This window comes from Camelus dromedarius, chromosome 15 (genome assembly GCF_036321535.1).
Source record: "Camelus dromedarius isolate mCamDro1 chromosome 15, mCamDro1.pat, whole genome shotgun sequence".
Classification (NCBI taxonomy): Eukaryota; Metazoa; Chordata; class Mammalia; order Artiodactyla; family Camelidae; genus Camelus; species Camelus dromedarius.
In genome coordinates this window covers 45,295,814-45,318,540 of record NC_087450.1, presented here as the reverse complement: position 1 = coordinate 45,318,540, position 22,727 = coordinate 45,295,814, and the positions used below count along the sequence as shown (strand labels likewise).

Sequence of the window (22,727 nt, the reverse complement as noted above, 5' to 3'; positions counted from 1 at the left end):
AAGAACCCAAGCTCAAGCACACTGTGAAATAGTGGAAGGTAGTAAAGGGACTGGAGGTTTTCAACTACATCAGGATGGATATTTGAGGGAGGAGAGGATGGAGGGACTGGGAATGGGGTAGGAGAGTCATGGAAAGTCATTCTGGCTGAGGGATTCCAACACTTCGCAGATGACCAATTCTATTTCCCCCTCCTAAGCAGTCAGCACAGAGGCTGAAAGATGCATTTAGACACAAGTTTATTGGCGGAGCTACGGCGGAGTCCTCCCTTTCTCAGGGAGAGCTGAGGACACAGCACCAACAGAGGGATGGACAGACAGACCCTCAGACGGACACATGGATGGTGCAGACTCATAGAGACCACAGCACAGCCATAGAGGCACAGAGACACACAGGCCACAGCACCAAGAAATGCACACACAGAGGCACAGACACAAAACCACAGGGCTAGAACACACGGACAAAGTGCGGGCTTTGGGGCTCCTGCATAGACAGAGCGAGGGCCACATGGGGAGGGGGCCCCTGCTGACCTCCCCCAGGCACAGGCACACCAACAGCGCACAGACAGGCAGATGCCCCCAGCCAGCCAGCCACAGAGACAAATGAACTGCCTGGAAAGAAGGCTGGGGGCGCCGCAGACCGTGGGGAGTGGGGACCACAGGACTTCTACACACCCCCACTGCACTGATTTCCCTGTTTGGCCTGACTCTGGCCCCACTCCCCACACACACTTTGGTCTTGCCCACTGGGGCTGAGGGGTTGACAGGTGGAAGCGAGGAGAGAGGAAGGAGGATGGGCCCAACTCCATTACTTGTCCATGAGCAGGGAGGCAGGTGCTGAGAGTCCAGGGCTGAGTCTGGGCCTGGCAGTGGAGTGGGGATGGGGCTGGGCCTCAGGCTTGGGGGGGCTCCCGGCAGCGCAGGCACTGGGCCATCTCAGGCTGGTACTGCTCGACCTGCAGGGTACAGCAGGAGAATCCAAACCGGGAGTGGAGCCGGGATGTGGCTTCAGCCAGGACAGCTTCAGGGTCAGCCGTGGAGTCTGCAGGGGAGTGATAAGAGGCAGCAGGTTCCCAGGGGAGTCGGGAAGCAGGCGGGGTCCAGATAAGGACGAGTGAAGGGGGACCCAGGGGTTTGCAGGGCATGAAAGCCGGATTGAACGAAGAGCTTTATTTTCTTTCTGTATTATATGAACAGTATAAAACGGTCCAAGAAAAGGTTGAAGAGACTCATCTCTAATCAAGCTAACACACTAAACTGTTCTTATTTTTCTATTCTCTTCTGCTCTTTGAGTATCAGTACACAGCTGTGTGTTTCAGCAGCCATACCCCTGATTTTCCAGGACAATCCAGATGTTAAATATTCTGTCCCATTGTCCCTCTAGAGTTATCATCAAATATTCTACAAAGTATAATATTTTTGGCATCCAAATTGCATGTCTCTGATTGCTTCTTGCATCTGGAAGAATCTCAAAAATCCTTTGTCAGCTTGTGAGTCACCATATATACTTTAAATAGTTGAATCATAATGTAGCTATAATTTTATATTCAGCTTTTTTCTCTTAGCATTATACCATAAACATTTTTCCTAGTTGCCATACAGTCTTCATAATCATCATTTTTAATAGTTACAAGATGCTGCACCAAGTGGAGGAGCCATAATTTACCTAACTTTGCCCCATCACCAGACCTATAGGTACTAATGATGTTTTAGAGGGTTGCTGGTTCCCTGTGCCACTTCAGAGAGGGTGAAACCTCTCCCAGAATACCCTGTCCAGGGCTTCTTGCCTCCAACGTGCATGAGAGAGAGAGATACAAGAGACAGAGATAGAGATTAAGAAAGGCGGAGAGATGGAAACAATGCCAGTAATTCAGACCATGTTACTATGTTTGAAGGGTGGAAGGGGAAGGGAAAAATGTTCCTAGGAAATCACTGGCTGGGGCCAGTGCAGACTCACCAATGGCCAGGTGTGCGGAGGCAACGTGGTAAGTAAGCGTAAGGGACCACAGGTGCAGCTCATGGGTTGCCCGGACTCCTGGCACTGACAACAGGGCATCCCGCACAGGCTCAAACCCCACACTTCGGGGGGTACCTGCAAGCAGCACCCGCCACGACTTACTGCAAGGGCCACTCCTGCCCGGAGGCCAGGACCCCACCTTCCCCATCCTATACCGCTCTCCCTATCGATGCCCACAGTTGACCCCATCCCTGAATCCTCCTTCCAGCAACAGGCCTTCTCCTCACACTCTCTTCAGAGAAAAGAGGGGTGCCTACTGCTGGAGTGACGTCAGAGAGGGCCCCGGGGGTGGGGAGAAGTGGTATCTGATTCACCTTCCATGAGGACGCGGAGAACATCTCGGAGGGTGGGAGCCGTGGATCCAAGGGCACAGATGGAGAAAAGGAAGGTGCTGATGGGGTCAGCTGCCTTGTATTGAGGCTGTAGAGAAAGAAAGCCCTAAGCCTGGGAATCGGGGACTTTCAGAGGAAGGTCTAGGGGCATCCTGGACAAACAGGCCCTGAGAGGCCCCTGAGGACCCTGCTTGGGAATGGTAAAGGGACCATAACCCTGGGCCAGGAGTCCTGGGGAGCAGGAAGCTGGAGTGGGAGGAGGAAGGCTGGGGGTCCGGGAAAGGAGGGCCGGGGTGTAGAGTTGGGGGAGGAAGGCTGGGGTAGGCTTGCACAGACGGTACCTTGAAGTAGATGAGGACGGAGGCAGCCAGCACCCCAAGGCTCTGCAGGAGGTCCCCCAGCACATGCACAAAGGCTGCCCGGACGCTGGTGTTCCCCAGGGGCAGGGTTTCCCCGGGCCCTTCCTCCAGCGGCGCATACTCTGCCCCTCTAGACCCGTGGCTGTGAGGGGGGCCAGCCTGGTGCAGCACAAAGGCCATTCTGAGGGGGAAGCAGAGCAGCTCAGCCCAGGCCGCCTGCTCACAGCCTCCTCTGCCTGTTTCCACGCCTCCTCCTCTCACCTACCCAGGAGCCCTTTCTCCACCTATTTTCTCCCTATTTTCCCAGCCCCAGGAAAAAGCTAATACTGCCCAAGAGAGACAAATAGTGCAGCCCGGGGGCATGAATACTGGACTTGGTGCCAGAGATGTGAGTTCAGATCCTGGCCCTGCTGCTGAAATAGCTGTCTGCCCTGGGGAAGTCACCTGGTCACCTCTCAGGATCTATTTCATTAACTACGTACTAGGAGTGATAGTACCTACCTCGTGCAGTGGTTGTGACCTTTAAATGAGACAATACTGATGACAGCCCCAGCACCATGGCCTTCAATAAAGTTCTGCTGACTCTGAATTTTAGGCCTCTACCCCAGTCCCCTCTCAGGCACCCCCCAGGGCAGACAGATGAGAACTGTGTGTGCGTGCTGCAGGTGTGTCGGGAGGGGAGAGCAAGCTCCCCCACCCTGGAGGAGGACCCCTCGCCCTGAATCCCACATGGTGCCTGCTCCACACCGGAACGTACAGAAGATTGGCACAGACTGCGATGCTGGCGGTCAGCAGCATGGCACCCCCCTCGATGTGGTAGTCGCTGTGCAGCAGGCGGATGAAGGCCAGGTACAGGAGGATGCCAGTGACCATCCAAAGGGAGACCACAGAGGCCAAAGCCCCCAAAGTCTCTGTAGGGGGAGACAAGCCATCAGAGACCTGCCCAGGACCCTGAGAGGCACCAAGACTGGAGGGTCATCAGGCCACTGGAGGATTGGAAGGGCCTTACCTGAGCGGTGCCAGCCAAAGGTCATGGTGCGGGTGGCCGGACGGGTAGAGAGCCAGAGAGAGAAGAGGCTGCCCATCATGCTGCCCACGTCTGCCAAAAGGTGGGCGGCATCGGTCATGATGGCCAGGCTGTGGGCCAAATACCCACCTGCAAGGGCAAAGAGAGGTACACTCTGGTCCATTCAGCAAATATGCAGCGTGTGTAGAGGCTTGGAAAAGAGGTCGAGGGGACATATACCAAAATGTGAACTACAACTTTTCTCCAGTGACGAAATTACATGGAGTTTCCATTGTCTTCTTCTCACTTATTCACATTTTCTAGTGTTTTTATAATAACATATTTTCATAACAGGAAAGTAGGGTTGTTTAAAAGACCAGTTACTACTGAGAAGCCAGCCCTGGCCCCAGACCTTGCTCTGAATCCCATTGGTACTGTCCCTCACCCTGAGTCCTGGGCACCCAGCTCCCCCATCCCAGCCACCCCCATCTTCTCTGCACCTCTACCCAGGAACATCCCTGGGACTCCGGGTGGAAAGTGGCCTAGGCAGGAGTCTGGAGGATGAGGTTGGAGGAGCTGCTGTCCAACTTACCCACCACCTCCCCGGCCATGAAGATGCAGCACACAGCACAGGCGGCACACAGCTGCCTCTGCGCCTGCAGCCTCTCAGGGGTGAGACCCAGCTGTGGCTGGGGGTCCCTGTGGCAGTGGTGGAAGGACATCTCCACAGGTTTGGGCTCTTCAGGGAGGGCCTCTGAGGACTCTGTGAAGAGACTGAAGCAGGCAACACATTTGAATCTGGGGCCTGGTTCACAGGCAAACCTGCTCCTCACTCCCAGGTCCTGGGTCCCCCAGACTGGCTTCATCCTATGTCCCACCTCTTGCTCCCTCCCCAGGCCTGATCAAACCCAGGAGCTATGTTGACAGAGGGCCACATGAGAGAGAGGGGCTAAATGGACAGCTCAGATCTCAGCCTTCCTTTTCCTTTCATATACAGAGCCATAGAATTTCACAGAACCTGTGGAAATCACCTTAGTCTACTGCTTATTAAAGAATTAGAAGTATGAGGCTCAGAGAGGGAGAGGACTTATAGAGGCCACACAGCTAGTTAGTGGTCGAACTGAGGTTAGACTCCAGCTAAATGAATTCATGATAGGCATCACAGGAATACAAAATGAGCAGGATACCCTTTCTGATCTCTTGGAGCCTTTGGTGAATAAGACAAACGTGAACCTAAATACCATGGGATGTAGCAGAAGTTAGCTATTGCCTGAGAGCAGTTAAAACAAAGTGCTACCAGGGCTCAGATAGAAGAATAATGCTGCCTCTAATGAGGAAATCAAGAAAACAACTGAAGGAGGCACCTGAGAAGGGCCTAGAAGGATGGGAAGGATTTTGATAAATGGGAGGTACACATGCTAGGTGAAGGCACTATGAAGGGGAGGTGGTGTGAAAGTGTGGGGTGGGGCTCAGCACGTGGTCCTAACTTCAGTGCCCCCTCCCAGACCTATCTCCAAGTGCCTTCATTCACAGGTCCTTCACATTCCCTCTCTAGACATGCAGCTGAATGTGGCCCTTTAAGAGAAGAGTAGAATGTTGAGACCCCAAAAGTCTGAATTTCCTGGCACAGAGAACTAGTGTCCAGATTCCAATGCTGGGTTGTCATGGGGAGGAGAGAAAGCAGACTGCTGTGGCTGGGGATGGTAGCAATAGGAGCACCAGATTTGGAGTCTGCCACGTGTTAGCTGGACCTCAGTCTGACCATAAGCACCCAGCAGAAGCCACCTTAACTGCAATAACATAAAACTACCTTGACAAATGAACAGGGTTAGGGGCCTCACCTGGGGATGCTAGAGGCTAAGCTCAGGCTGGCTGAGTTTTAGGTCCATTATGGCCTAATTCTCACCCCTACTACTGCCCAACCTGAACCCCAGCAAGAACAGAATCTTCTACAGCATAAAGAACCTAAATAGAAAAGTACAGTCCTAGAAATACTCACAAGGGTGTGACAAGAATACCCTTTAGAGAAAATTAAGGCTCCATATAGAAATGTGATCACAGCAATAAAGTGGGGAGGGGTGCCTGGGGCCTTCTGGCTGAGGAAAGCTCTGCCAAGTGAATGAATTCAGGTGAAAGGTGGGCGGGGGCACATTTGGGGCTTCTGGGGAAAATTCATGTGCTAGCAGGTAGATAAATTTCTTGGAATTCCCTTTCAAGACTTAGAATCTGGATGTGTATGATTCCAGGTGTGTTTCCAGAAGAGATGGGAGATGAGGGTGGCTTTGAAACCCATCCTTATTCTTCAGTGAGCTGTATCAGGCAGTGTACACATACTGAAGCTTAGTCTAGTGGGAGAGACAGATGTGTCACAAATGACTTACTCTGCAAGGAGAAGCTGGGACCAGGAGGGCTATGAACAAAGGACTTTGAAGCACAAGGGAGGAGTGGCCAACTCTAAAGGGGATGAGGAGAACTTCACAGAGGGAGCGATGTTTAAGATAAGACCTAGGTGGAGAAGGGGGCTCCAGACGCATGAATGCCAATGACAAGATAAGCAGCTTGGAGTTTAAGTGTGAGAAACCGGAAGAAGGGCTGAGGGCTGAAGAGGAAAGTGATGGGCTCACATGAACATAAAGGGAGATACAATGATTCATCTTTCTTGCGCCCTGGGATAGATGACCTTGCTAATGTACTAGTCTGGGAGGAAAAGAGGAGAGGAGATGGAGGGGTTGAGAACAGACCAGGCCAGAGGCTCCCTCCACAGAATTTTAGAGGAGGGGCAGGTAGGTAGGGAAGAATCTGTTCCAGAAAATACTGCAGGATTTGGTGACTAATGGTCATATGAGAATGAAGATAAGCTGGGAGTCAGAGATGCCGGTCTGAAGAGCAAACAGATGTGGGTAGCTTTGGGGCAGTGGGCAAGATGCTTTTCCAGGCCCTGTAAGACACAGTGCAGCCAGGCATCAAGGTAGCCACCCATCAACAGGCTGCTCCCTTTTGTTCTGCATTAACTGGGCACTAAAGAAGCCTCATTGTGGATGTGTGGGTGTGTTGTGTGAATGGTGGTGGGGGGACTACCTGCTGTTTAGAGAGAAGGAAAGACAGTTTTCTGGCCCTTTAAAACCCCTGATAAACAAACAACAAATAATACTGAGCAGGGTAGAGGGGAGATGCAGAAAGGGGAGACTGGCCAGAAGCAGAGTTTAAAAGGTATGTGAAGAGATGCCAAGGCCAGGGCAGGAGCCCCCACAGCTGCCGGCGTCTGCAGTCCTCTGCAGGGAGGAGTGAGACGGGTAGCCTTCCCTCCCTTCTGTTCACCCACTCCCCACCCACCCAGGCTTACGGCCCCCACTCAGGGAAAGCGAGAAACACATAGGCACCACATCAGAGACAAAGGGAAAGGGGTTGGGACGAAAAAGGAAAACTGGGAGAGATGAGGAAAGAGGAAAAGCTGGAGACCCTGTCAAATTCCCGAGATAAACGGACAGTGGGCCAACAGACAAAATGGCTAGAGGAGGTGGCCAGGGAGGGCCTGGCGCGGCCGCTCAGAGGGACAAGGCGCACAGAGCCAGCGGGCGCCGGGCGCGGGAGGCCAGCGGGATGCGGAGGCGGTTCTCCGGCCGCCCCCGGCCCTCTGTCCCGACTGCTCTGCGCGCCTCATTTCACACCTCGCCGCCCCCGGCCCGTCTGTGCAGAGCCGGGAATACCCCCACCGCCCAGACCGCACCTGCTCCTTCCTTGCCGCCCCCTCGCTTCCCCGCGGCCACCTGCCCCCTAGAAGCCCAGAAGACCCGCCGCGGAGCCTGGGCCCATCCTGGGCCCGGGTGCCCACAGCTGGCCTCTGGATAGGGCCGGGGGCCTGCAGTTGGGGCCCCGAAGCCTGGGCAGTGAGGTGCTCCCATCGTCAGGGCCTCAGGGCAATGCGTACATCGGGGCACCTGGCGCAGACTTCGGCCCGACGGAGGGGCAGTAGCTCGCCGGGAAGTCCGATGCGGCGGGGACAGCGGAGGGGTCGGGAAGCTTGTGGAGCGGGCCGGGGAGCTGTTTCGCGGGACCGGGAGAAATAGGGTGGCCGGGAAGAGGCAGAGCAGACTGTTGAGCAGCGGGGGTCCGGGCTGGCTGGGCTGACCGGGGGCGTCTCTGTGGGCCGAAGGGGACAGAGCCCAGCGCCACAAAGCCGAGGGGGTCGCGGGGCGCTGGAGCCGCCTGCCGGGGCCGCGCCGAAAGAGACAACGAAATGGACGGAAGACAGGAGGGTGGCGGCCCCAGGCCAAGGGCCGGCCCAGGTCTGTCCTACCTCTTCAAACGCAGGCCGCCTCCGGCGCCGCCGCGGTCCCGGGGGCTCACCAGGCGAGTGGTCTCCGATCCCCCAGTGGTGGCAGAGGGTTCCATTTCCCCCAGGCCCCGACCGTCTAGACCCCACAGATGGAGGGAGAGGAGGGGCCAGCCCCGCGCCAAGTCCGAGTGGCCAGCCGACCCCCGGAATCCCCGCAGGGCCGCGGGGCCACCAGAGTGGAGGGAACTGCGGCGACTGTGGCGCGCGGGTAGTACGAACTGCAGATCCCGCGGCCGCTGGAGCCCCGCCCCGAGTGGGGCGAGCTCCCCAAGCCCCGCCTCCACGCTCCTCGGCCTCACCCCCCACGCCTAAGCCCCTTCCCCGGAGCCTCGCCTTCCTGACCAAAGCCCCATTTCCTGGTGCCAGAGTCAAGATGGGGTGGCAGGAGCCCTTAACGCCCCGGCTGGATTCTGGAGAACTCTAGATATCCACAGCCCCACCCCTAGGCGGTCTAGCCCCGCCCATCAAAGCCCCGCCCACCGGTTCCAAGCCGAGCTCCTCAAGCCTAGGAACCTCTGGACCAATCTTCGCCAAAGGGACACCGCCCCGTGCACGTCCACACCGGAGCGTCCCCCCGCCACCTGTCACTCGTGGCCCCAGCCCCTCACACGGAGACAGAAGCAGGGTGTGGAGGAGAGTACCACAAAGAATGTGGGCAAGCAGTGTGACACATCCAGGAGAACCACAGGGACTCCCGCCAGAAACCCCTCTGTGAAGGATGTGGGGTCGGAATTCGCGAGGAAAATCTGCTGCCGAGTACTTTACCACTCATTATTATTTATTTATATAGAGACATGGAGTGACAAAAAGGTTCCTGCTCTCCTTCGATCCATCATTATCCCTACTTTTTGGATGAGTAAACTGAGTTCCAGAGGAAGAAGCGTCCAGGGTCGTGCGGCCAGTAAGTAAAGTGCTGGAACTGGAATTGTATCCTCTCTCTCCCTCTCCGGTTCAGGGCGCCGCACTGGAGAGAGTGCGCGCCTTAGTTTTGTCACTCAGAAGCTGGGGCAGCCTGAGGGAAGAGCGGCGCCACCTCTCTGGAGTCACAAGCCCCAAGTTCATGGAGGGAGGCTGCAGTCAGTTTGTCGGCAGGTGATTCCTTACCTCCAAACCTGTAGCACCTTCCCGGGTATTACCTGATTTTGCCTTGTTCTAAGAAAGCCCCCAGGGGCAGGAGTGACTTAGAGCAAAGTCGGTGGCTGAGCCTGGAATCGAAGCTTCAAATGCTCAATGTTCTCTGCCTCTCACACCTGCCGCCAGTGTAGGATGAAAAGAGGGTGGTGATTGGATTGTGCACTCCAAGCTGTGACACTCTGTGAAGAGGAGGGTCCGTAGGAGGAGGGGAAATAGTGAGCATGGATGGGAAAGCTTGGAGGGTGGGAGTGATTAGTGAGCCAAGGCAAGAAACCCAACAACCCCACCCTTCAGAATACCCTGAGTTTCAGAATACCCTTCAGAATGAATTTAGGGTTCTGGTGATAGACATCTACCCCCAACATTGTTTTTCCAAACAGAGACTGAGTGTGCACTTCCAAAAACAGACAAAAAAAACTGGAGAACGCGCCAATTAGAGTGGTTGGAAGTGATGGGGTTAACCCGGGAGAGCTTCGCGGAGGAGGTGAGGCTTGAACGGATTAGGCAAGCTGGGCGGCGGGCTGGCTGTTCTGGCGGGGGAGAGTGCGGCTGATGCCAAGGTTTGCGGGCGGCGTGTGCTAACGGATCGTTCTGCGCGGGGTAGCGGTGCAGAACGGAAGAACGAAAGGGTCTGCGCGCGCCCTCGGCGCCGCGCCTCCACCCACGCCCCGCTCGGGGCCAACTCCAGCCTCTTCTCTGCACGGTCCCCGCAACTCCCCGCCCAAGGCCTAGCCCCAAGTCCACGTGGGGCTAGAAAGCGAGGGTGAGGGGGTGGCTTTCGTCCTCCAACCTCCTCTAGTGGCTTGGGGCCTCAGCTCCTTCCTTGGGTTTTAGGGTGACAGACTGAAGCGGCGAGAGGGGAAGCCACTAGCCGGGCTAAGGTCACCTTGTTGGTCCGTCTCAGAGACGGGGTGGAATTCATGTCCCCGCTCGCCGATGCCAGGGCCCGGGTCACGTCCTGCCTGACGCCGTCGGTTTTCGAAGCTCCGCACCGGGCCTGAGGCTTTGCCAGTTCTGAGAGCTTTGGAGCTGGGACACGAGGGCCACCACTCAATCCAGGGCTCTATGCGGTAGCCTCGCCCGAAGCCGCCCGGGCGGGCGACCTCGAAAACGGGCAGAAACTGCGGAGCCCTATGCGGGAAAGGAGCTTCTAGGCACGCCTCAGCCTATGACGACAAGAGGGGACGTGATAATAACAACAATGGCTTCCTCCGGGATTTCCCTTCCTTGGCAGCCGGTGGCGCACGGGCGGCAGCGCCGGGTGCCCGAGAGGGGGCGCAGACGCTGGCACGTGCTGCCCCGCCACCACCCCTGGGCTGGAGTGAGAAAGCAGGGAAGGGAAAGGGGCGTCGGAGCAGGTAGATAAAAAGGGCTGCCCTTTGCCTCGGTTCCCTGGCCTTGGAACGTGCTGAGAGCACTGGCGAGAATACCAACAGTTCCTTTTGCCTGGAAATTAATGCAAGAAAAGCCTGGCAGTGAGACAGACTGCACCTGTTTCTCAAAGAACCATCAAGTGGCCCTAAGAAAATCTTTGCAAAGGGTCCTCTTAAATGCCAGGTCTGAGGAAGGCATTCTGCACCTGATACGAGCCAGGAAAATTGTGCAGATGTTGAAAGGACAGCTTAGGGCTGGTGCTCTATATGGAACTCTAGTCTTCTAAGAACAATTCATTCAACATTTACTGAGCTCTTACTTCCTGCCACGCACCTTGCTATCCTAGCTGGGGATTCCTGGTGCATAAGATAGATGTGTTCTCTCCCCTCCTGGCTTTAACGTCATTGCAAGAAATTTCTATTCTGCAATTTTGGGTTAATGGTTTACCCACATGCTCCTTCCTCAGATACCAATTTTCCCTAAGGTGAGTCCTTGGGCCCCTATTAGTCCCAAAGGTGTTATGGAGGCAGGAAGCCCTGGATGTTCCTGGGAGGACAGGTCAGTGCCAGCTTCCAGAGCAGAGGGTGACAGAGCAGGTCGGAAAGGGGCTTCAGAGAGACCCAGGCTCAACAAATACATATTTGGAGAGAAGGAAAGCAAAGCCCAGTGGTGATTTAGGCTGGGCTGGAGATCTCAGGCAAGATTTGGGATCCAAGCACGTGGGCAAGGGTTAACACTTAAAAGGTCCAAGCAAGGCTGAAGGGTACATTCAGAGGTGTTAACCACAGAAAACCTTTCCTGACTTCCCCCAGGCTGAGTTACGTGCCCTTCCTCGGTGCTCTCAAGACCTGCTGTGCTTAGGTGATGGTAGCACTCACCACTCTGTAACAAAATTGTTTGCTTGTCAGTCTCCTCACTAGAGTACAAGCTCCCTGAAGACATATGTTGTCTTTCTCACCACTGTGTTACCAGTACCCTGTGGTTCCTGATACACAGTCCTTGATAATCCTCGATAAAGCCATCCCAGAAAGGAGGAGCTGATTGTCAGAGTGGAAGCAGGATGGAGGAAGTAGTATTTTAGTCAAAGCTAGAAAGGATGAGGGAGGGCTGCAGTTTAAATGTCACCTCCCCCGGGAAGCCTTCCCTGACCTCCTAAACCAGGCTAGTGCATGATATACATTCTCATTGCACACTTCTTTATCTTCCTCAGCACTTAACATACTGTAATTGAATTGCTATTTACAGTAGCCAGGACATGGAAACAACCTAAATGTCCACGGACAGGTGAATGGATAAAGAAAATGTGGTAAATATACACAATGGAATACTACTCAGCCATAAAAAAGAATAAAATAATGCCATTTGCAGCAACATGGATGGACCTGGAGATTGTCATTCTAAGTGAAGTAAGCCAGAAAAAGAAAGAAAAATGCCATATGATATTGCTTATATGTGGAATCTTAAAAAAAGGACACAAATGAACTTATCTACAAAACAGAAACAGACTCACAGACATAGAGAACAAATTTATGGTTACCAGGGGGTAAAGGGGATGGGAAGGGATAAATTGGGAGTTTGAGATTTGCAGATACTAACTACTATATATAAAACAGATAAACAAGTTTATACTGTATAGCACAGGGAACTATATTCACTATCTTGTGGTAACCTATAATGAAAAAGAATATGAAAAGGAATATATGTATGTATATATATAACTGAAACATTATGCTGTACACCAGAAATTGACACAACATTGTAGACTGACTAGACTTCAATTAAAAAAGAATGCAAAAAAAAAAGAATGCAAATTTTAAAAATTGCTGCTTGGGGATTCTTTGTTTCTTCACTTGGCTTCCAGGATACCATAATCTAGTTTTCCTCCTATTTCACTGACTGCTTATTTTCAGTTTCCTTTTCTGGTTCCTCCTCATCTGCCCCATGTTTTAATGCTGGAATAGTCCAGGACTCAGGCACCCTCTTCTCTCACCTTTCTACACTCACTCCCATGGAGATATCATCCAGTCTCAAGGCTTTAAGTACTATCTGGAAACGGCAGAAAGCAATGATTGTTGAAGCTGGGTGATGAGTACACAGGGGATCATTGGACTATTCAGTTTTTGTATGTGCTTGAAATTTTCTATTAAAAGGAAACTAAAAAAATTAATGGCATCTTAGATGACAGTGATTCCCAGATCTCTCACTTGAACTCTGAATTTGTATACCCAAGTATCAGTTTGACCTCTCCTCTTTAATGTCTACTAGGCATCTCAAGCTTCATCTAAAACTAAGCTCCTGATTGTCACCTCCATCCCAAAACTCCTCTTCCAGCAGTCCTCCCATGTCAGAACACGGTAACTCCATCCTTCCATTTGCTCAGACTAGAGACCTCAGCGTCATCCTTGACTTCTCTGTTTTTACCCCACATGCAGCCTGTCAGCAGATCCTGCTCCCACCCTTGTCCAGCCCCTATCGTCTGCCTTCTTGATTATTGCAGTAGCCTCCTAGGTTGTCTTCCTTTTTCTACGCTTGCTGCCCTATAGTCTATCCTCAATCCAGGCTAGGCAACTAGGCCAGATCTCATCACTCCCCATCTCAGTATCAGCCAAAGTCCTTCCACAGGTCTGCAAAGTCTAATGTAACCCAGCCCCTTCTGATCTCACTTCACACTCCTCCCATCTCAGTCCCCAGCCACTCTGGCCTTTAGGCGTCCTGCAACACACCAGGTATGCTCCCACCCCAGGGCCTTTGCATTTACTCATTTCTTCACCTATAATACACTTTGCTAGATGTCTTCACGACTCACCTGAGGACCTGCTTCAGGTCTCGACTCAAATAGCACCTTCTCTGGTGGTGGGCCCTCTCTGCTTATCCTTTTAAAAACGGCAGTCTTCTCTTAAAAAATTTCCATCTCCATCTCCATCTCCTGCTTTATGTTTCTCCATAGCAATTTTTATCACCTAATGTACTGTATATTTTACTTATTTTATTTCCTATCTGTGTCCTCTCACAAAAAAGCTCCATGATGGCAGAAATTTTTGTCTATTTTTTATGCTGCTATATCCCCAGCACCTAGAACAGTGCCTGGCACATGCTAGCACCTGACGATATTAATGAATGTCTGTCTTCCACACTTAAGCTATGATCTATGAGAGTCGATTGTCATTATATCCAAGGTACCAGGCATATAGCAATGCTTAATAGATATCTGTTGAATAAGTGAACAGATTAAAAGGATAATTCATGAGGGAAAATGGTGCAAGGGCAATGGTACAGAGGTGAGAAAGAACAGGAAAACTTAGAAGGGGAAAAAAAGGCTGATCATTATGGAAGGTTTACTGGATGGCAATAGGAGACAATGTGTTTGGAGGTATGAAGTTGTAGAGTTCATTGCCAGATTTAAAGGGTTGTTTTGCATCCTGCAGGCTATGAGCAAAGAAGTGGGAATGATGGGAGCATTGCTGTATGAACACTGATCTGGCAGCAGTATCCAGGACGAGACTGGCAGTTAGGCGAGCATCATGAAAATCTTTTTAACTGAGGTGCTTCAAGGCCGTGGGAGCTGAAAAGAAGGGACAAGTGAAACAGCAATTTTGAGAAAAGAAGTTAATAAGACTTTCTGGCCTGAATTTGGGGGAAATAATGAGTCCAAAGCCCACTGATGTTGGGGTTTTGAGCAGCACTACCTTGGAAACAGTCATAACATTAATGTACATAGAGAAAGCAACGGATACAACCAGTTTGCGGGCAAGGTCATGAGCTCATATTTCAGAGCATGGTTTTGAGGTACTGGGAGACTGGCATATGGATGACACTAAACTGAGCTAAAGCAGAGTTGTGCCAGCTGAAGCCATGCCTATAGGCTGCGTCTCTGAAGTAGAGAGGAGACAGCAGAAGCTTTAAGACCAACTCTTAGAAGAATATCCACAATCAGGAGGTGAAAGGGAGAGAGGCCAGCAAGGAGCACAGGAAACTTACCAGAGATGGAGGAGGAGAATCAGAACAATGCAGAGCCACAGACTTGAAAAGATGTAAAACTGGTGGAGCTGAACAGAAAGGAGAGAAGTGATTTAAGGCCCAAAGTCTCCTCCCAAAACATAGCCTGTTATTTTCACTTCATTTAGTCATACTGCCTAAAATTCTGCCAGTTATTCCTTTTGTGTAAGAATTAAAAGGGTGAGGTATTAATAGTCATTCTCACTATAACCTGAATTACAGTGTTTTAATCAGACTGCTTTCCACCTAACCCTTAGGGATGAGATCATTTTATGGAGGTTAATCTTTTTTATTAGAAATGTTGAAAGGAGAGGACGTGAAGAAGGTAATTTTGGAGTTCTGCTGCTCAGAGAACACTGTGGGTGGTATTATGGGTAGCCAGAGGGCAGCATGAGGGCACTGGGTAGAGGAATGAGAAAATGGGGTTCTAAGAGGCTCACGAAAGGATGTAGAAAGGGGATAAAAGGATTCCAATGACAATTTCCAAATCTTCTTAGAGGGAGGATCCTGATTTACCCCTTCTTTCCAGAGACAGGATGGAAAGCAATTTTTCTCTTCACTAAATTGGGAGGAGACAGGACAGAAAGAGTGATGACAATGGTGATTATGATGACATAGCACTTATCACATACCAAGCACTGTTCAAATTAAACATTTCATCCTCCTAACAACCCTAAGAGGCAGAGACTATTATCTCCATTTTACAGGTAAGGCAGGTGTGCCCTGTTAGGTCTGCAGAGTCTGGGGTCGCAGGGCAGAGAGGCTAGGGGTATAGAGCCTCCTCTCTAGCTGGAAGCCCACCACCTCCCACCACGAGACATCTGCCCTGGGGAGGATGGGCCAACAAACTGGGCCGGAGGTGTTTTTAGTCACGTGTAGTATGTATGCCTTCAACTGAGGCAAGGGAAAGCAGGACATTACCTGACATCACCAAGAAAGGAGGTGAATATCAACTACAGCTTTGGTCCGTCTCTACACCTAGATTTTAAAATGGGAAGGGAGCTGGTGTGTATAAGGAGCAGTCAGGGTATAGACACTGAACCTGGAGTCAGAAGACTTAAGTCTAGACCCTACTGGCTGACCTTGGGCAGGTTAATCCTTTTCTCTGGGTCACACTTTTCCCAATTACAAAATGAAGGCACTGGATAAGAGTGAATTCTCTGAGGTCTCTTCCAACTCAAAAACTGTACAATTCTAGAACCTGGTAGTTGGGTATGACAAATTATGATCCCTCTCTCCCACTGCATATGTTTGAGAGCATGATATTTTGGGTATAAATATGCCAATGTCTGCTGTCTGTATGTGTATATTCCAGTTATATGACTAAAACTTTAGTTGTTTGTGGATAAATAAGGGATGCTTCTCGGTTTTCTCTAGGAGAGACCAATGGCTCTGTGAGGTAGTAAACACTAAGATCACTGACTCAAGGTACGGCGGGAGGGCAAATGATTCCAGAAAATATTTTAGTCTGTAATCATTCTTTAGCATGGTTATTTTCATTTTTTCCCATTATTTTCACAACCAAATTTAATTTAATCTTGACCTCAACCCTGTGAAATGACACAGGATTTTACAGAAGAGGGAAAAGAGACTCAGAGATTAAGTGACTTGTCCAAGATCACACAGCCTGTTAAAATCCAGAGCTGAAACTAAGAACTAGGGCTTCCACCTCCTGGCTTGTGTACTCTTTCCAGTTCTGTGCTAGGTGTCAGAAGAGAACTTGTGCATAGAAAATGGAGTCAAAAGGGGTCTGTTTCTAGGTGAAGGCCAAGTGGAGGGCCTCTGCCAGAGGAAGCCAGGCCGACCTGCCTGCTCTGTTCCCATCCCCGCAACCTGCTGGCTGCCCTGCCATTTGTTTCAGAGCAGAGGCTCAGAAGACTCAAAGATAATGGCTATTTCAAGAGCCACGAACTATGATTAGAATTAATTAGAATGTCAGAGGGCAGCGATAAGAAGTAATAGCATTCTGGAGCCTCTGGCAAGATGTGAAAGATGTTTACTAACTCTTCTCAGAACCTAATTTGCCCTCTCTTCGGCTCACTTCTATAAAGCAGGGATGTGATCACACCACCTTCCAGGGTTGTGGTGAGGATCAAAGGAGACATTTAGGTTAAAATGCTTCTGAAACAGTACATACACAAAAGTGTGCTTGTTGATTAAACCAACCAACATTTATTGAGCACCTACACTATTGCAGGAACTGTGTTAGGAACTGGAGGAAAACTAAGACAAACAAGACACAAGGAGCTCAGAATTGCCATTACTATCTCCATTAGCGCCTTCTGTCTTCTTGGCCCCTTGTGTCTCTTCTTGTCTAGGACCGCATGAGGAAAGAGGGGCTCTGTAGTCCTGTCTAATGCCCCAGCGAAGTGCTTCTGTCCCAGGGAATCGTTGTTACGGCGCAAACACTGGGCCTCCATTGGACCAGCAGAGGGCTCCCTCTGCTATAGCTCACTCAGCAAATCATTAATTCACTTCCTGTGAGCCAGGCATGGTTCTCCATGCTGGGGGTACAATGGCGAACAAACATACAAAGTCCCTGCCCTCATGGAGTTGACTGTCTACTGGTGAAGGCAGACCTGAAACAAATCAACATGCATATATATATATATATTCACAAATCATGGTGAGGGTGTTAGGAGATGGGGAGAGAGGAGTGGAACTCAATTTAGAAAGACACTCTGACACGAAACTGAGAGCCACACAGATGAGAAGTTGGCCACGCCAGTAGCCTGGGGAGGGGTCTTCCAGGCAGAGGAGTGATAGGGAACATGGTGTCTTCAGAGAACTGACAGAGAAGCAGTGCAGCAGAGACCAGAGCAAGCAAGACAGCAGTACTCAATAAAGCTGGAGTGAGAGGACCACGCTGGGCCTGCAGACTGAGGTAAGGAGCTCACTGTACATGTGCTGCACTTCCCATGCCTTCTGCTCTCTTCCCAGGGCTAGTGAAGAAATGACTCAGGGTGTTCTGCTAGTTCTGTCATTCCACAATGGTGACAAAAGGCTGGAGGTCAGTTAGAGAAATCTGGCCTAGTACAAACCATCAAAAAATTGTCAGCTTTAGCTCCTTTAGATGACAAACCTCACAACTCATCTAACCCAGAACCTATGAACTGGATGAGTGATGCCACCAATTTTCATCCCCACCCCTATACTGATCACAGATCTACGGACATAAATCAACACAGTGGTCGCTGTACCTGTTGCACATGGACTCCTCAGTTAGTTTGCTCAGATGGTTCACATCTTTGGGGTGAGGTATTGATTTACAACCAAAAACCTAGAAGGGGAGGTAAATGTGCACAAGTAACTGTAATAAAGGGAAGAGATAATAAAAGCCACAAGAGGAGTAACAGAGTGAGGACGAAACAATAAAGCTCTTTCAATTGCATGTTATAGGAGACACTGAGTGCTTCTTTGTGAAGAAAACCAACATCATGAAGTGGTAAATTGTAAGTGGTGCAAACCTCCTGTAGGAGATCACAGGGAGTGAGGCCAAGTAGAGGTAGGTGCGCTCATTCCCTGTAGGTGGCATGTAAATTGGTTAGGGAGGCCAACTGGTACTTTTGGTAACTTTCTAGAAAGAAAGTTAGCAATATGGATTAAAAGCCTCAAAAAAATTCGCTTTGACCCTGTAATTCCATTTCCAGGAATCTACCCTAAAGCAAAAAAAAAAAAAAAAAAAAAGATTTATTTAAAGATTTATATATAAGAATTTTCATAATAAGGTCGTTACACTATCAAATGATTAGAAACAACTATCCAATCTGGATTATATAATTACATTATGGTACATCCTCACAATGTAATCATATTCAAAGGAAGCTTCTGAAGAACAGTAATGACGATTGGAAACGCTCAAGAGATTTTAAGGTAACATATAAAGAAACTAATAACTACAGTATGTAATTATTAGGATAAATGCTTTTACAGAGCAAGGTGGGAACAACTGAGGGAATGAAGGAAAGATTTCTAGGAATACTGACATATGATGCAGGTCTTAAAGCATGCTTAGGAGTTTGCAGGCGCAAAGGAAAAGCAGACCAAGTGGAGACACCTAAATGCTGAAAAAGAAGACTGGGGAGAGAATATACCTCTTGAGAAAGGTTTGCAGCAACCATACCTCTTACAAAGCCACGGTCTGCAAGCGCTGTTATCTTTCCTTAAGTGAGTGGATGAGCCCTGACCCTAATCAGGATGAGTCCCCTCCTACCGGAGAAGGGATATCCCCGGGAGGCTACACCCCAGAATGGAGCTGGAACCGACGCTTCGCAGCCCTTAGAGGCTGGAGCCAGGTAGATCTCTACGCTCATGCGTCCCCCGAGTGAAATAAGTCCCAGGGCCGATGTAGCCTCACCTCCCAGACCTTCCGGCAGCGCCAAAAAGCGACCTGGAGTGGCGACACAGTGCGCAAGCGCAGGCGGCCACTGGACCACGGGCCGTGTGAAGTTTGGCACCTTGATGGAGGTTGTCTGAGGCTTCTGAGGCTGAAGAGAACGACTTCGAGGTAGACGGCAGGCTGGGTGGAGGCTCCACACAGAGCCAGAGGGACCTGGGGAACTAGAGCATTCCCTTCTGAGCTTGTTGGCTTGATTATCCCAGGTCACAGCCTCTCAAGCTCTCCCCAACTCTCTGGGGTCCACTCCCAGTTCCCTCTTTGGTCTCCCCCACAGCGCCCCTTTTCCACTTCCTCCTTTATCCCTTGTCTCATCCCTCTGTTCTCCCCGAGGGGCTGGGGTGGGATGGTTTGAGGGGGGACTAGGAGGAAGAAAGTCTCTGGCCTAGTGCAGGCACTGCCTTCTGGCCTGGCTTTTGGACATCTGACTTCTTTAGACGGCTCAGGATTTGGTCTGACTTGTTTCTCCCTTGGAAATTGAGGACCTCCCGAATTCTTGACCCAATCTATAAAGAGGCTGGGGCCCTGCTGGACTTTCAAACCCAGCAAGGAACTAGAACAAGCTCTGGGCTGTTTATTCAAGGTACTAATAGCTCTGGACAAGATCAGTCTTTTCCCAGGGTTTAGACCTCCCCTTGCTTCCCTTCTGTAGAATATGGGATGTCTGGAGGTCTGTGTATCTGAAGGACACTAGGACATGTGAGGAGAAGATGTTTCCTCTTTAAAATCTGAATTTGAATGTCTTTTCTGGTCACCAGCACTCTCCTGCTAGTCACAGGTCTCACTCACTGTTGTCTTATACTTGTCCACTGTAGTCACTTATCTGCCCAGCCCCTGAAGGTGGTGAGTTTCCAGTCACTGGAAGTTCATTTCTCTGCGGCCCCACCTGTGGAAGTTCTCACAGATGCTTCTTCTGCTCTGACCCAGATCATGACTCATGTGGACGAAGCAGCCCGCCGATTGTCCAAATCTGGGTCAACTCTCTACGCAGTGCTGGAGCTTAAGAAGGGCGCCTCACCTGAAGACGTCAAAAAGGCCTACAGGTTCAGACACAGCCCTTTATTAAACCCTGGAATTCTCCCCCTTAAGCCCTTTTCCTTTCTCTTGCTTTCTGACCCATTTTTAAATCCCCAGGCCTTCACTTTGGGGCCAGATGGGGTCAGCATCCTCTTCAGTGTGACATGGGAAGGAATTGAGGCTTGGGCTGCTTGCCTCCATCCTTGGTACCATATCTCATGCATTCTTTTTTCACTATCTAGAGACCTATCCCTGTCATTCATCCTAACCGTCCCTCCCCAGCCATTCCCCCCATGCTCTCCTCACTCTCCTTTTGGGTATTGCTTGGGTAGGAGACTGGCTTTGAAGTATCATCCAGACAAGAATCCAGGGGACCCTCAAGCAGCAGAAATATTCAAAGAGATCAACACAGCCCACTCCGTACTGAGTGACCCTAAGAAGCGGAAAATTTACGATCGGCATGGCTCATTGGGAATATATATATATGACCACTTTGGCGAAGAAGGCGTCACATACTATTTTACGATGAATAGTTGTTGGTTCAAGGTACACAATTCCTCCTAGTCTCTTAAGAATAAGGAAGGAGGGGGTGAGCCTACTCTCCTGGGACAGCTAATCCTCCTTTCCTAGGACAAATGCTTCTGTGGTCTCATATACCGGGGGCTGGAAGATTGCGGGATGGGAGTTTGAATGGAAATACGGAACTGCTGGCCGGAAGCTGTTCTTTCCTACCTTTTAGACGCTTGTCATCCTGTGTGCTCTGCTCACCTGTTGCTGCTGCTGCTGCTGCTGCTGCTTTTGCTGTGGAGCACTTAAGCCACCACCCGAGGAAGCAGCTAAGAAAAAATATGAGCCGAACGTCCAGTATCAACCTCCAAGGTCAGGTGAGAACCATAAAAAGGGACAGGGGTAAGAGCTGGATTAGGGATGGAAGAAATGGTTGGGGGTGAAACTGTGAACTCCCAAATATGGGAGTCTCAAGTCAGTATTGGGGCAAAGTGAGGAAGGAGAAGGGGATACCCTTGGTTTCTGAGGGACTTATGCCACAAACTGACAGCTTGAGTGTAACGTTGGCTTCTCCTGACTGTTAAGCTGGTTGAATGGAGTGGGTGTTAAGGTAAGGAATGGGGTGGGAGACTATGCCTCGAAAAGGCAGTAGTTGAAGACAAATTCATTGCATTTACTCAAGAGAAAGATAATGTCTGAGATTATCCCCTAAAGTGTCGATTGACTGAAGTTCACACCAATGCCACCTACTGACATGAATGCATAACTTCAAGTAACTGTTTTCTCACCCGCAGGCTAAAACATTCTTACTTAAATTGTTTATATATGTTTTTCAATTCCATCATAGGACACAGATTTAGAAGAGGGGAAGATACTTCTAGTGAAGATTAAAAAAAGATGAAGAAGAGTGAGGTAAGAAAACTGAAATACTGCAATAACTAAACGGTAAGATAAGAATAGACACTAATTTTCAGATGAGGCATTAGTGGAAAAGTTTATATCCTTTTAGTATGGGTTTCAGGTGTTTATATTTTTACCTATAGGGGGTTTGCTTTGAATTCTGGGTGATCATTTCTTCTGGTTTAATAAGATGCCAACTTCTTTTACTCTTAGGTGCTGACCTAGTGAGGGTGTCTTCTGCTGCCCAGTCCACTGGACCCGCTGAAGAGAGGAGCACGTAGCCCTGACCTGACATTGACCCTGATTTTCTCCTCTTCTTGTAAGAATCCCATATTCAAAAACATTGATGGCATCCATCCCAGTGAGGATGACATCTTTGTTCTTGATGGTATCATTGACCCTGGCCACACAGGGTCACCCAGCTACTCTTCTTTTTAGCACCAGTCCCAACTTTAATCTGTTAGAGAACAGCCCTCCTATCCCTACCCTTGTGAGGTTTCAGGCAGTAGTGACAGTCATTTCCTGAGCATTATTTTTCCTGTGCCTTCTTTGGGATTTGAGCCACTGTCACCTGGTAGGGCCGGCCCCTTACAGTATCTCCATCAAGATCCTGATAACCAAGCATGGTAGATCCTATCCCAGATCTGCTGTACCAGCTAACCCTCCTCTGTTGCCACTCTGTGAACCAAGAACTCTTAGTGTCAGCCCCATTCCTAAGCACGCACACCTTTCTGGGGCTGGTCTCAGCTTCTTCTGGTGCCCGTGCACATTGCCAGCGTCATTCCATGCCACCATGAGACAACTCAGGAAAAGTATCAATGCATCTGAGTCTTTGGGGTACTTATCCCACCTTTGGATTCTTCCCAGACTGCAGCTACCAGCACAGCACCCATTAGCATGGGGCCTGCGGGTTGACCGAAGTCCACACATCAGAGCCTGCCCACCTCCATCCTTTTTACGCAGGCTGATCACTGTATGTTTTGTTCGTAAAACAGGGGCATGCAACATGTGATAGGGTAAAGACCGGGCTTTCATAGACCCTTTCTCCACGTGTGCTTCTTCACACTGTCTGTTTGGTGTCCTCATCACCCCGTTTCCCGTCTACGCAGGGTCAGAGCCTAGTACCTCCTCAACTTACCTCTCCTGACTTGGAGAAAGGCTAAGGGATGCCAGTAAATAAAAGAACTTTTGTCCAGTCCCAGTGCATATGTTGGGTGTCCCCCAAAACAAATTGTGCTGGGGTAGAGAAGAAATCCTGTAGGAGAAAAAGAGAGAGGACTGGTGCTCACGTCTGAGACCAGGCTGCCTTGGAGAGCAGGAGTCCAGGACAACTGTGGAGCTGGAGCAGAGGCTTCC

General features: G+C 50.3%; 2 protein-coding genes across 2 annotated transcripts; one reads left to right on the top strand and one right to left on the bottom strand.

The window, feature by feature from the left end:
* Nucleotides 1-213: 213 nt before the first annotated feature.
* Nucleotides 214-8,308, bottom strand: SLC30A3 (solute carrier family 30 member 3). The gene is made up of 8 exons (XM_010991233.3): nt 8,009-8,308; nt 4,304-4,485; nt 3,715-3,861; nt 3,463-3,616; nt 2,688-2,886; nt 2,329-2,434; nt 1,955-2,089; nt 214-1,039 (listed from the first exon to the last, which is right to left on the bottom strand). Exons 1-8 carry the CDS (start codon nt 8,101-8,103, stop codon nt 891-893), a joined length of 1,167 nt encoding a protein of 388 aa, XP_010989535.2. The 5' UTR covers nt 8,104-8,308; the 3' UTR covers nt 214-890.
* An 11,569-nt stretch (nt 8,309-19,877) lies between these two features.
* DNAJC5G (DnaJ heat shock protein family (Hsp40) member C5 gamma) lies at nt 19,878-21,659 on the top strand. The gene is made up of 5 exons (XM_031467380.2): nt 19,878-19,990; nt 20,297-20,510; nt 20,704-20,848; nt 21,319-21,383; nt 21,585-21,659. The coding sequence occupies exons 1-4, from the start codon at nt 19,878-19,880 to the stop codon at nt 21,360-21,362; spliced, it is 516 nt and encodes a 171-aa protein (XP_031323240.2). The 3' UTR covers nt 21,363-21,383; nt 21,585-21,659.
* Nucleotides 21,660-22,727: the final 1,068 nt, after the last annotated feature.

Bases quoted from the DNA above. Each gene is read 5' to 3' on its own strand.
- DNAJC5G (XM_031467380.2), top strand. From the start codon at position 19,878: ATGACTCATGTGGACGAAGCAGCCCGCCGATTGTCCAAATCTGGGTCA. The intron at 19,991-20,296 runs GTTCAGACACAG...TTGCTTGGGTAG, and splicing joins GACGTCAAAAAGGCCTACAG to GAGACTGGCTTTGAAGTATC. The intron at 20,849-21,318 runs GTGAGAACCATA...ATTCCATCATAG, and splicing joins GTATCAACCTCCAAGGTCAG to GACACAGATTTAGAAGAGGG.
- SLC30A3 (XM_010991233.3), bottom strand. From the start codon at position 8,103: ATGGAACCCTCTGCCACCACTGGGGGATCGGAGACCACTCGCCTGGTG. The intron at 4,486-8,008 runs GTAGGACAGACC...TGCCTGCTTCAG, and splicing joins GGCGGCCTGCGTTTGAAGAG to TCTCTTCACAGAGTCCTCAG. The intron at 1,040-1,954 runs GTGAGTCTGCAC...ACTCCCCTGCAG, and splicing joins CTCCGCACACCTGGCCATTG to ACTCCACGGCTGACCCTGAA.